This window comes from Kogia breviceps, chromosome 12, assembly GCF_026419965.1.
Source record: "Kogia breviceps isolate mKogBre1 chromosome 12, mKogBre1 haplotype 1, whole genome shotgun sequence".
NCBI lineage: Eukaryota > Metazoa > Chordata > Mammalia > Artiodactyla > Physeteridae > Kogia > Kogia breviceps.
In genome coordinates, this window is record NC_081321.1 from 77,660,875 (window position 1) to 77,673,341 (window position 12,467).

General features: G+C 46.4%; 1 protein-coding gene across 3 annotated transcripts in view; it reads left to right on the top strand.

Moving 5' to 3' along the window:
• Positions 1–12,467, top strand: part of PLXNC1 (plexin C1) — a 149,563-nt gene that overhangs the window by 111,847 nt on the left and 25,249 nt on the right. For all 3 annotated transcript variants that reach the window (XM_059081250.2, XM_067009868.1, XM_067009869.1), the window contains one exon: positions 10,652–10,829. In XM_059081250.2, the coding sequence (XP_058937233.1) occupies positions 10,652–10,829 (178 nt within the window). The remainder of the gene's footprint in view (positions 1–10,651; positions 10,830–12,467) is intronic.

Here is a 12,467-nt window from a genome sequence, read left to right on the forward strand (position 1 = left end):
TCAGCAGAAGGTCAACATAAAAAATTTAAGGGTTTTCATTTCCTTTCAGGCAAGTCCCCTCAGCCTTAACCATCATCTTTTAAAGTTTCTTCTTTCCTCTTTCCCACCTCCCCCCGCCCTTTCTCACTTTACCCCCCTTCCCCAGGCACGTACACCCAGTGGTTTGAAGTCTTGACTTTCTAAATTTGCTGAGATGGTTTATGTATTTGAAAACCAAGGTGTGGTGAACAAACTCGATTGTGTGTGTGTGTGTGTGTGTGTGTGTGTGTGTGTGTGTAAATATTTTCAAGGAAAAAAGAGCCAGGGGAAAAAAATCAAGAGCAGCCACCCAAACAACTTGAAATGACAGAGCCTGGTACCATGGCTGGGACACATTTTAAAAGAGGCCCCCAAACTTCTGTTTGGCTCAATGCTGAAAAACACAGCGCCTCATCTAGCAGCCTAAAAGTCAGGTTTCACGCCTCTAAGATTAGGATGTGTTCTCCTTGAGGTGTAGGGTGTTTTCTAGAACATAAAGGCAACATGCCAATTGCTTATACATGAAATCATTATACTAACACATGGGCTCCAAGAAGGAATTCTTTGTTTGCTGTACCCTGGGAGGGAAATTCCTCTGCCATTTCTTAAATGTAAGCAAAGCCCCATAAAGTCACTTCCTCTAGGACCAGAAGAAATCATCCTCCTCCAGCAAGGCACTGCAGGCTGGTGTTCAGTGAGGCAAACTGCCTGGCTGGGAGCATCAGGGGAGGCTTTGTACACACACACACACACACACACACACACACACACACACACACACACGCACACAAGCACACATACACGGCTCCTCTAACATCCAGGGATTCCGAGTTGACAGCTAGAAGAGAGATAAGCCCTATTGCTCTAAGGTTTTTCATCCTTTGCAAAATTTGAGGCACGCTCGATTTTGTGGCTGAAGAATCCTGGGCTCTCCCTTAGGGTGGGCTGTGTCTAGAGAGTCGTACTGGAGCGGATCGCCTGAAACTTCGGAGGAGCGAGAGAAGGTTGAGGATTTCAGTTCCAGGAAAGTGTACCACGTGGGAGAAAGAAGGACATTTGCTTCACTTTCAGGAGGCGATGAGAAAACCCAATAACTCATGGCAAGTGTGCTGAATTAGCAAGAGAAGTTTGACTTATAATCAAAGTTAAACGAGAAATGGTTTTTTGAACTCTTAAACCCAGGAAATGAGCCTGCCAATCGGCTGTATCAGAGATAGCATCTTGGTGCCCTGGGAAACAGTGTTTTGACAAACATAATATTGCCCTCATTCTCATATCTATGAGAAAGTCTTTAAGATTATTAGAAAGTCTTGAAAAAGCACAGATACTCGCCTACAGAAATCTTAATGCCTCTGCTATGATTTATTGAACGTTTCTGCCAGCCCACCCTAGCCTTTTTCCCCCAATAGTCACCACATTGTGGACAATCCTGTTTAGTAGAATATTTCATGTCTGACACAGCCCTAGCTATCCCTATAGCAAGAGTACCTCACCTACAAGCTTTCTTCAGCGCGGGCGCTCTGCCCTCCTCCCCCCAGCTTCTTCTGTTCCATTTAGTTTGTCCTTTCAGAAGATCCATTATCCCCATAATTAAACAAGCCACTGTCCCGATTAAGTCATTCTCTGTTACTTCAATTACATCCCATTGTTCATTAAACCCCGATGTTTGCACTTCAGCAATCCTGTTTTTAATACTCCTAGCATTTGTGGAGAAACAGTAAAGTTAATTAACAATTCTTGAGCTTTGTTTTCCTTTTTCTCTCTACCATAGTGCAAATCATTTCCATTATGACTTGCAATAATACTGAAACCATTACTAACTCTATAGTTACTGTTCTGAGCTTCTGATCAAAGAAGCGAAACCATTTTTTATCATCATTTGAGGTAAGTCATCCTAGTTGATGGCAGGCAGTGGAAAATGAAACATTAACCTTAAATGAGTGCTTTAAATGATTCTCTTCTTCATATTCTTTCTTCTCACACCCATAGTCTTGGGATTAGAAAATAATTTAGTTACCTAAATACGCACGTACTTAATTTTCCTCTTTATGGCTCAAATATGACTCTGTTACTTCATCGTTAAGGATTCTTATTTATACTTGTTCCCCTCAGAGAATGGTAACTTTTATAGCAAGCCATGGTGGAGATAAAGGCGTTTTTAATTTATTTATTTATTATGAAATTTGTTTTATTTATTTATCTTTGGCTGCATTGGGTCTTCGTTGCTGCGCCTGGGCTCTTTTTCAGTTGCGGTGAGCAGGGGCTGCTCTTCGTTGCGGTGCGCACTCTTCTCATTGTGGTGGCTTCTCTTGTTGCAGAGCACAGCCTCTAGGCACACGGGCTCAGTAGTTGTGGCTCGCGGGCTCTAGAGCACAGGCTCGGTAGTTGTGGCTCGCGGGCTCTAGAGCACAGGCTCGGTAGTTGTGGCTCGCGGGCTCTAGAGCACAGGCTCAGTAGTTGAGGCACACGGGCTTAGTTGCTCCACGGCATGTGGGATCTTCCCAGACCAGGGCTCGAACCCATGTCCCCCGCATTGGCAGGCGGATTCTTAACCACTGCCCCACCGGGGAAGCCCAAGGCATTTTTTAGATTTGTCTTTTATGGCATTGTCAAAGTCAGCATTCCATTTGAAGTTCCTGTTATCTAGAGCAGGAATCAGCCAACAACAACCTGTGGGTCAAATGTGGCCCTGCTGCCTATTGTTATAAAGTTTTATTGGCACACAGCCATACCCATTCATTCACTACTGCCTATGGCTGTTTGCCTGCTGCAGTGGCAGAGCTGAGTAGTTGCGATAGAGATGATACAGACCTCAAAGTCTTAAACGTTTACTATCTGGCCTTTTACAGAAATTTTGCCATCCCTTAATCTAGAGCTTGACATAATAGAGAAAAAAAACCTAGAATCCACCCTCCTGCTCACCCCCCAAAATCTTGGCCTGTTTCCTCTCCTTCTAGGGACACAGCAGTGGAAATGCCTCACCACTATCCACAAAGCTGAAACTATGGGCACTCTGCCAAGAAAACCCAGGAAACTGTGAAATACATGAAACCTAAAATGCTGGAATCAATCATTTTGGGCTAAATTGGACAGTCTCACTTGATTTTTGCATGAACAAGTGTTAGTAAATGCTAGCAAGTGTATAAGACTGGTGAGAGAAACTTAAATTTGAGGAATTTCTCTCCATGAACTTAATTTTTTTCTTCAAAATGGAAAAGGCCTTTCTCCCTCAGTGTTCTGTCAGGGGGTTAAACACCCTGACCCAGGAAGCGTGGGGCTCTCAGTCTTTGGTGGGGAAAGGAAAAGGCGGGTGGGGGAGGGGAGGTTGGGCAGGCAAGAGCAGCCTTAGAGGAGCGGCTGGTGGAATGTCCCAGGGCTGCCTCAGCTTGAGAGAAACCTCGGATCAGAAGCTTCTCTGAGACTCGGACTTCTAACTCTGGGCTCTTGCTGCTTCTGCTGAACTTCTGAAAGTGGTTTTCTTCTCTCTCATTCAGTTTAGTATATGCACCAGACTTTTCTCTTGACCTTCATTTGGCTCTGCAGTGAAATTAGAAATGTATTTTATAGGCTTTATTTAACGAAAGCCATTATTGGCCTAAGACCTTCTATGATAAAAGTCGCTCGCTTGTAATAAATTCTTTTAAAATTGGCTTGTAGGTTTTAGAAGGTATTACAGAAAGGATGCAGCAACATCCCTGCCCTTATTAGCCGAGAACATGGCCGGTGAGTTAATGAGGTAGCCGCATCATCCTTTCCCCACCAAACTGTGGGGAAAATGTGGGGCGGTGCCTCTTCCCCTGCTTTTGATGTGTCCTCTCAGCCCTCGGCAGCTTGTGTTTTCTACCTCCCCAATGCCTGAAACTGCCAAGTTGTGTGAAAGGGCCGATGCGTAGAGCTGCTAGTGAAGCAGGAATGTGATTGTATGTCGGGGTGCTGTGTTGTTCAGCTCAGAAGAGGCGGGGTTTGGAGTCTGACCGTCTTGGGTGTGAATCCAGACTCAGCCGTGTTACAAACTGGCTGTGTGACCTTGGGCAAGTCACTCAACCTCTCTAAACCTGTTTCCTTATCTTTAAACAGGTGGATTATTTTAATTAAACCCTAACCTTGTACATTTTTTATGAGGTCAGGAAATAATATCTGTAAGATGTCTAGCCATCATGCCACGGAGTAGGTACTCATTATTTATTTATAATAGCTTTTCTCGTCTGAGCTGGTTTTTCTTATCACCAGTATGGTTGAAGCAGAAACTGTCCCCTCACCATTGGTTGGTTATTTGGTTGGTTGGGTATTGATGATGGGTGATGCAGGGCAGTTGATGAGCTGCATCCATTGTCATTAAAAGCTTATGTTACTATTGAAAATGTTACCCATAACCCCTATGTGTGGGCTTTTACAGCCTATAGCAGACAGTATCCCACTGGACAGATGTGAACAGGAGACCACAGTGACACACCTGCCCAGCTAACTTGGGCTGCGATCCTGCACACCTAAAAGGGCTGGATTGTGACCTGCTGCAAAGGACCGGGTCCTTCCAGTCTGGTCCTTCTTCTGGGTTTGGTCCCTGTGCCTTCAAGATAACCTTGCCCTCTAAGAACCCTTCTTGATAATAGAGAAGGCATGGTTCCTGAATCCATTGTTCCTTGAGACCCAAGATACCTGTGGCTTAAGCAACAGAGGAGTTTCTCTCTCTCTCCCCCATGAAGTTCTGAGGTGGGCAGCCCAGCACTGGTGGGCGCCTCTGCTGGGATGTCCTCGCAGACCCCAGCTCCTCTCTTGCTGTCCTGAGGTCACCTCATGATCTAAGGTGTTTGCTCCCTGCCAGCCTCCTTCCACATTCCAGCCAGCAGGACATATCCTTTGCTATAGAGAAGTTGACAGATGGTCACCAGCTGTCTTTTAGGGAACTTTCCCAGGGGCTGCCACATAACACATCTTCTTAATGTCATTGACCTAAACTTCATCACATGGCCATACCTAGATGCAGCAGAGGCTGGGAAAGGTCGTCTTTATTCTGGGTGAACGTGAGCTCCATAAAAATGTCTGTCAGTGGGGCCCAAGCCACAGAGTGCTCCAGATTGAGTGGGTTCCATGCCAGCCAAGGTACGGAGATGGAGCCTCCTCTGCTGTGTCCAACCTGTCTGCTCGGATAGCGTTTATTGAGAACCTCAGGCAGATTGGGAAGTTTATCACCCTCCAGAAGTTTATCACCTCGACTGGCCTTTGGCTCTGCAGTTGAGTATGGACGTATTCTAGTTATGACCCTCAGCAGCTCTGAGATCTCGGACACATTTCTGAACCTCTGTGTCTCAGTTTCTTCATCTGTTAAATGACACTAATAATAGTGCCCACTTCAGAGAGCAGTTGTGAGGATTAAATGAATTAGCAAAGCACACCCAGCACATGGTGAGTGTTCAGTAAGTGTTGGCTATTATTATTAGAAACCTCAAACTCTATTATCTTCTTCAGCTTTTGTTTCTGTAAATAGTACGGGGCTTCTCCCTGACATGGAAGGTGGTGGTTTTGGAAAGGCAAGCATGGTTCTTCAAGTCCTCTACCCTCTATTCTCCCCAAAGGAAATGGGATTCTTTATCTAGACTTCCTAACCTCATAGCCTGAGTAAGAGATTGAAGCTTGCTGCACATCAGTCTAATAAGAGTTGAAGCCAAGTATCTCCATGGTCCAGAGGCCGCATCCTGTACTGTTGTACATGTTGCTCCTTTCCAGACCCAGTTCAAATGGCCCTTCCTCCATGCAGCCTTCCTTGATTTCTCTCCCTTTGAAAACCCTCCTCCAAGCTAGAGGTAATCTCTCTTTGAACCTCTAAAGCACTCCATCTATACCCCTGTTTTCTTCCTGGTATTAGAATTTGTTGTGTATATCCCAAAGTTGTTGTATCAGTCTTCAAATACTTCCCAGGCAGGATCAGTGCCAGCTTCTATTGTACATCACCTGCAGTGCTCTGCACACAGTACATGCCAAGTAGGTGGGTATCAATGAATGACTTTATCTACCTCAGCATCAACAAAATGAGCTCTGTCAGATTGGGTGCAGGCAGATGTAAGTAAGAGAAAATATGACTATTGGTGTCTGAAATCCTAAGAGCGTGGAATTGCACTTAGAGTGGGAAGTCTGGAGGTAAGCAGCCCTAAGGAAGGTCCATGTACTCAGCAGTGTCAGGGCTGTGGGTCACCATCTCCTTGCTCCTCTTGGCCCTTCCTCTTAGTCACAAAATAGCTGCCACAGCTCTAAGCACTGCTCTCCTCTTTTGTAGAAACGCTTTCCCTTTATGTTTCATTGGCCAGGACTGGGTTACATGACCAGTCCCTGGTGAATGAGGAGAAGAGAGCTGCCACCAGTCATGTTTCCTAGGCTAGGCTGGGCCCACTGCTGTTAAAACCTAGCTTCTGTTAGCAAGGAAGGAAGAGAGATGGCTGCTGATTGTACAGTCAACCATATCTGTCACCCCAGCTTTGCTGACACTTTCATAGCCAGAGCAGTTCCTCTTAACAGAGGGGCAGATTTGGGGGGAAGAGACCAGGGTGCACTTTAGAACACTTTAGCCTTTTGTGGGTCTTGAAAATTAATCACCATTCCATAGATTTGAACTGTGCTTAGTTTACAAAACATTTTCAGGTTTTGAAAGGCAGGCTCAGCAAATATTTTAAAACATGGAGCTTGAGTGCCTGCTTCTACCTTTTTCTTGCTGGGTGATCTTGTACAATGTACTTAACCTCTCTGTACCTCAGTTTCTCATCTGTAAAATGGGCATAATAAGAGAATCTATTATATGTCATAGGGTTGTTTCTGAGATGAATTTATGTATATTAATACACATCATTTGTCCTGGTGCTTGGCGCACAGGAAGCACTCCTTAATTTTCTGTTATTACGTGTCATGATTTAGTGATCCTGTCACTCCTTCGAGATAAGAAGGAGAATTTTGAGGCTCAGAAGAGTGAGAGGACTTGCCCACGCTCCCACAGCTAGCTAGCAGGAGAAGGGGATGATCCAGGTGGCCTGGTGCCAGTGCTGAGGACCCTCAACCCTCCTGTCCTCTCTGCTCAAATTCTCTGAACACTTACTGAGAGTGAAAGAGTTGCGTCTGGTGGCTGAATATTGCTTCAGAGGTGGTGCTTTGGTTCCCAAGTACATTGAGAATCATCTGAGAACAAGGACCATGTCTTACGGTCTCTCCTAACCCCGGCCCCTAACACTGAGTAGCACACAGGAAGGACTCTGGTTAAGTGGGTTTGGAAGGGGAGGTGGCACTTCTGCGGGGATCTTCCTTGATGGGGAGCAGAGGCCCAGCGTGAGCTTTTCAAGCCTGGGGGTCAGGTTAAGAGGAAGAGTCTGCTCTGAGATTCCCCCGCTACTCTTACACATTCAGAAACTGCTGTTGGGGTGCTAAGCGTTAGCGACCTAAAAAAGGAACACAAATCAATTTGTGTCTGAATTTACTCTCAGAATTCCCTGTGGACTCTATAAAATACCATTTTTTTTTTTTTTACCTTTTTTCCACCCATCTAGCTGTGAAGGCAGTGGCAGATTTACATTATTTTACATCCAGTTAAGGGGTTTTTTTTTCCCTTTTGGTTATGTTTTAAAGGAGAACATTTATTGCCTATAAAGAGGTGTTTTGTTGCAAACAATGGTGCCCTTTAGGTAGTCACAGAATGTTACTTTGCAAATACCTATAAAACTATTAAACAGGCTGGGATTGCTGTAGCCCTGATTAAAAGGGCCTTTTCATTCGTCTTTATCTTTGGAAGCCCTGTGAAATAGCTTAACCACCACTACTGCTACTGGCGAGACCAACTCGTAGAGAAATACAGGGAGACACGGGCAAGTCTACTCAGACAGTACAGGGCAGGACTGACGTTTGCCTCTCCAGGAACCCCGTTTGTGCTGGGAATGCAGCTTAGGACTTCGGTTATAGTCTGATCTAAGACAGGTTCCTGGCGGTCCAGAGGGTTCCTGGGCTGTAGGTGGGACAGAGAGGAGGAGGAAGGGCCCAGGGGGTCGGAGGGACCGAAGCTGAGTGGTTCAGGGTGCCACCCCTGGCTCTCCATTTACAAGCCGGGTCGCTAGAGGCACAGGCCTCTGTTTCCTCACTCAAAAAATGGGTATAATAATAATACACCTTCCTTCCCCAGGATATTGGGAAGATGTAAAGAATCGTGTCTTGAAATGTATTCGGCAGGGTGCCAATAAATGTCGCTAAAAACGGAGGTGAGGGGCTCCCCTGGTGGCACAGTGGTTGAGAGTCTGCCTGCCGATGCAGAGGACACGGGTTCGTGCCCCGGTCCAGGAGGATCCCACATGCCGCGGAGCGGCTGGGCCCGTGAGCCATGGCCGCTGAGCCTGCGCGTCCGGAGCCTGTGCTCCACAATGGGAGAGGCCACAACAGTGAGACACCCACGTACCGCAAAAAAAAAAAAAAAACGGAGGTGAGGAGAGGGCTCTGGCCTGAGGCTTCTCTGCCGTGGTTCTCAACCTCCACCCTGCTTCTCGCCCACCCAGTATATCAGTGCTTGCTAGCAGCCAGGAGTCCCGCATCCCTGCCCAGTGAGCCACTGGCCCAGGACACCAGTGTGCTCTGAGAACAGGCAAGGGAGCCACTCTCTGTCCCAGAAAAAAAAAAAACTCTCACAGGCCAGACCGAGACCACCACTTAACCTCAGACTCCAGCCTCCACTGATTCAGAGTTTCATCTGAAACTCGGTGAGGACTGCACCAGGGTTTACGCTTGCATAATTATAAACAGGATTATTGGAGGGGCAAGATGTAAAGGCAGTAAAAAGAAGTCGTGCCTCTGAGTACCTCCCCGGAGCTTCAGAAGCCCCTTCTCCGTGTCTGGGGTCCTTAAGTCCTATCTCCTGAGTCAGACACTGTTCTAGGTGTGACGTGATTAATTCAGTTCATCATCACGGGAACCCCGGGAGGCAGTTACTCTTGTTGTTCTGACTTTGCAGGTGAGAAATCTGAGATACAGAGAGATTACCCAGCTAGTTAATGGTGGGCCAGGATTGAACCCAGGAGTCTGACCCTGGAGCACGTGCTCTGCCCCGTTCTCCTTCCGGGCAGCTTGCTCTTTACTCTGATAGAGATACTGACCACGGAGTCAGGGTCCCAGCTGCTCAAGGCTGGCTGAGTCTGTTTCCTCATGAAGGCATATTAATGCTAACAATAGGGGCTTCCCTGGTGGCGCAGTGGTTGAGAGTCCGCCTGCCGATGCAGGGGACGCGGGTTCGTGCCCCGGTCCGGGAAGATCCCACATGCCGCGGAGCGGCTGGGCCCGTGAGCCATGGCCGCTGAGCCTGCGCGTCCGGAGCCTGTGCTCCACAACGGGAGGGGCCGCGGCAGTGAGAGGCACACGTACCACAAAAAAACAAACAAACAATAATGATAGTGATAAGTTATTTGAAATAATAACATCCCTGTTATTATTATAGTTATCATCATCCTTGAGCCTTTCCCAGCAGCCTGCCCCGTGCCAAGGCTTTGGCATGCATGAGCTTATTTAATCTCAATAGAAACACTAGAGGCCAGGTACTATTCTTATACCCATTTTAAAGTTGAGTTAACCCTAAGGGTCCCCATTTTCCACATTATTTGTGTTTTCATTTTTTAAACATTTCCATCAGTTAATCATTTTACATCCCCTCACTGCAGCCAGGCTCAAAACCACGAAATAATGGTGCATTTCACACCACACCCAGGTCCCTCTGGCTCCATGATTACCAGGGTGGCTTAGAATCTAAACTGTATGTTGTGCTAATTACAAAATACTCTCAGCACTTCCCTGAATCAGTTCGCTCAAGGATCCTGAGTATGTAACTTTGTTGTTTTAGATCTGTTTATTCTTAGGCAAAGTAAACCTGAAATCGCTCTTTTGAATTATTCCCTAGTTCTGTGTTTTCACACATTCATCAAGGCCTTACTTCTCCCATTAGACTGATTCTGAGGTTTTGCTGCACTGGGAGAATGTTAACTGACAAAACCATAAGTAATGGCACTGAAGTGTAATTAATACAAGAATAATAGTACAGGGTGGGGATCTCAGTGTTTTAATGAGAGCTCAAGAAACTGCCTGGCTGAAGCAGTTGAAAGTGGAGGGGGCGAGGCACGTTTCCGTAGTGAATGCTGCATATCATAAAGTGACCTCTTTGACATGATCAATACGGAGACCTCATAACCTCTCCTGTCACCTGGAAGTTCGCTACTAGGACTCTGTGGTCCTGGTAATAAAAAAGATAGTCACCAGTCTGCCCTCATCTACTGTGGAAGCTTTCCAATTTTTTTCTTCTTTGAGGATGAAATTAGAAATCACCATTTTTAGAATATTTATATGTGTGTGTATATATATATATATATATATATATATATATTTTACTCTCAGATATATTTATTCAATGCTTGCTCTGTAATGAGAGTTTTAACTTTCTGTTTTCCTTTCCATTATCCCTGAAAAGAATGGATTATGGAAAAAAGATTAAAGTGGTATAATGCGATATGGTGTTTGCTAATGTGCTGTCAGAGGTATTAGTAGCACTCGCCAAGGTTTGTGTCTTTTATGAATGCCTTTCAGATTGCAATTATCTAATAGACTTGGAAACCTGTTTGTATTCTTGCAGGCATTAACCGTCACCTTTGAAAAAATCCCAGAAAATGAGAGTGCGGATGTCTGTCGGAATATTTCAGTCAATGTTCTTGATTGTGATACCATAGGTCAAGCCAAAGAAAAGATTTTCCAAGCATTCCTAAGCAAAAACGGCTCTCCTTACGGACTTCAGCTGAATGAAATTGGTCTTGGTAAGGCGATACGGGAGCTATTTTGTCCCAATCCCCTGATGAGTATCCCTTCCACCTTCCCTCCCTCCTGGCCCCGCGCATGTAAGCGCTGTTTGGTGAAGCTTACTATCCTGGGTTGTTCCCAAAGGGCATGTCTAGAGGCCAGGAGACCGCATTGTTCTCCCACAGGTATCCTGACTCGTTTTCCTAGGAAGCAGGATCCTTCATAGATGCTGTTTTTTGTTTTTTGTTTTTTCTTCAATATTATGTTTGTAAATCAGATTCATGAGATTGCTAGCCCTGGGACCAAATGAATTCACCTTGCATCAAGAAGTACAAAAAGGTGTCAACCTCAGGCCCTCTGTATGTGTTATATTTCACATTGGCATTTGATTTGTTTGTTGTGATACTGAGTGTGTCATTAGCGGGTGGCTCAGACTCTGGGTGTGAACTCCAGCAGGCTAGAAAGGTCATCTTCCTCTCTGCTAATCACATCCTGCATTAAGTATAGTCTCCATCCTCCCCCAACATGAAACAGCATCTGCTCTGAATTCATTTTCGGGCTCTATTGGTATACTGCAAAGGCGAGCATATGCGTGAGCGAGCTAACAGGGCTCCACTTCACTCAAATGTTCATCAACATTTTAAAGTTGAGCTCCACGCAGCCCTCCCAGGAGACTGTCGTGGGATTTTATAGCAGATAATGGGACAAGAAAAAAGAGTAAAATCGCAACAGTGACAGACAGCAGAACAAGGTTCATCTCTCCTCCATGTACAGTTGTAGCCTCGACTAAGCAGGCCATTAAAGTCATCCCACCGGGCCCCCTAAATCAGACTCTCGGCTGAAAGGCTATTGCGAGAAGCCTGGGGGCGGGGTCTGGCACATCTGAGTGATACCATGCAAATGTGTAGCAACCCCAAGACCTGGCTTCAAGGAAAGCAAGGCCACTAAAGCACCTCTCATCCACCTCTCTTCTGCGTCCTTCTGTTGGCTGGACCATTGGGCACTTCAAGACCATCTGAGCTCATTTGGGTAGACGCAGGGTCAAAGGGCAGCCCCGGCCAGGAAACCATGACGTGACCCAGGGCCATCGACTTCCTTGCCCTGAGCCTACGTCTCGAAGTATGGCTCTGACTACAAAGGAGGTGGCCACTTGGAGCTTAGGGACTATAGGGAAATGGCCTGGTGGCCTCAGTCCTGCCGCCGCCTGGTAGCAGAGGCAGGGAGCAGGACAGGCCCAGTAGAAGCTTCCCGTTACAGTCTGATGGCAAATGGCTTCTGCATGTCTGCTGATCTTCCAAACTACCTCCACGGCTAGCCCCAGAAAACTAAGGCAAAGCCTTAGAAACCAGCCATAAATTGTGTTAAAATTCAATACGTGAGGCAGCTGTGCTGAGACCTCTTGTAGCAGAGGCTCACACACTCCAATGCCCAGAGGGGCAGGAAGTGTTATAAATAAGGGGTGTCAGACCACCTGGGATAATGGGAAATGGTGCGACTTGGCTTAATTGGGGAAAGACACCTGACATGTAAGGGGGCAGTGCTACTTAGCTTCAGCCCATGATTGCCATGGGGGCCGATGTGGTCAGTGTTACCAGAGGATCCAGTGTTTTTGTGTGTGTATGTGCGCGAGGCGGGCCTCTCACTGCTGTGGCCTC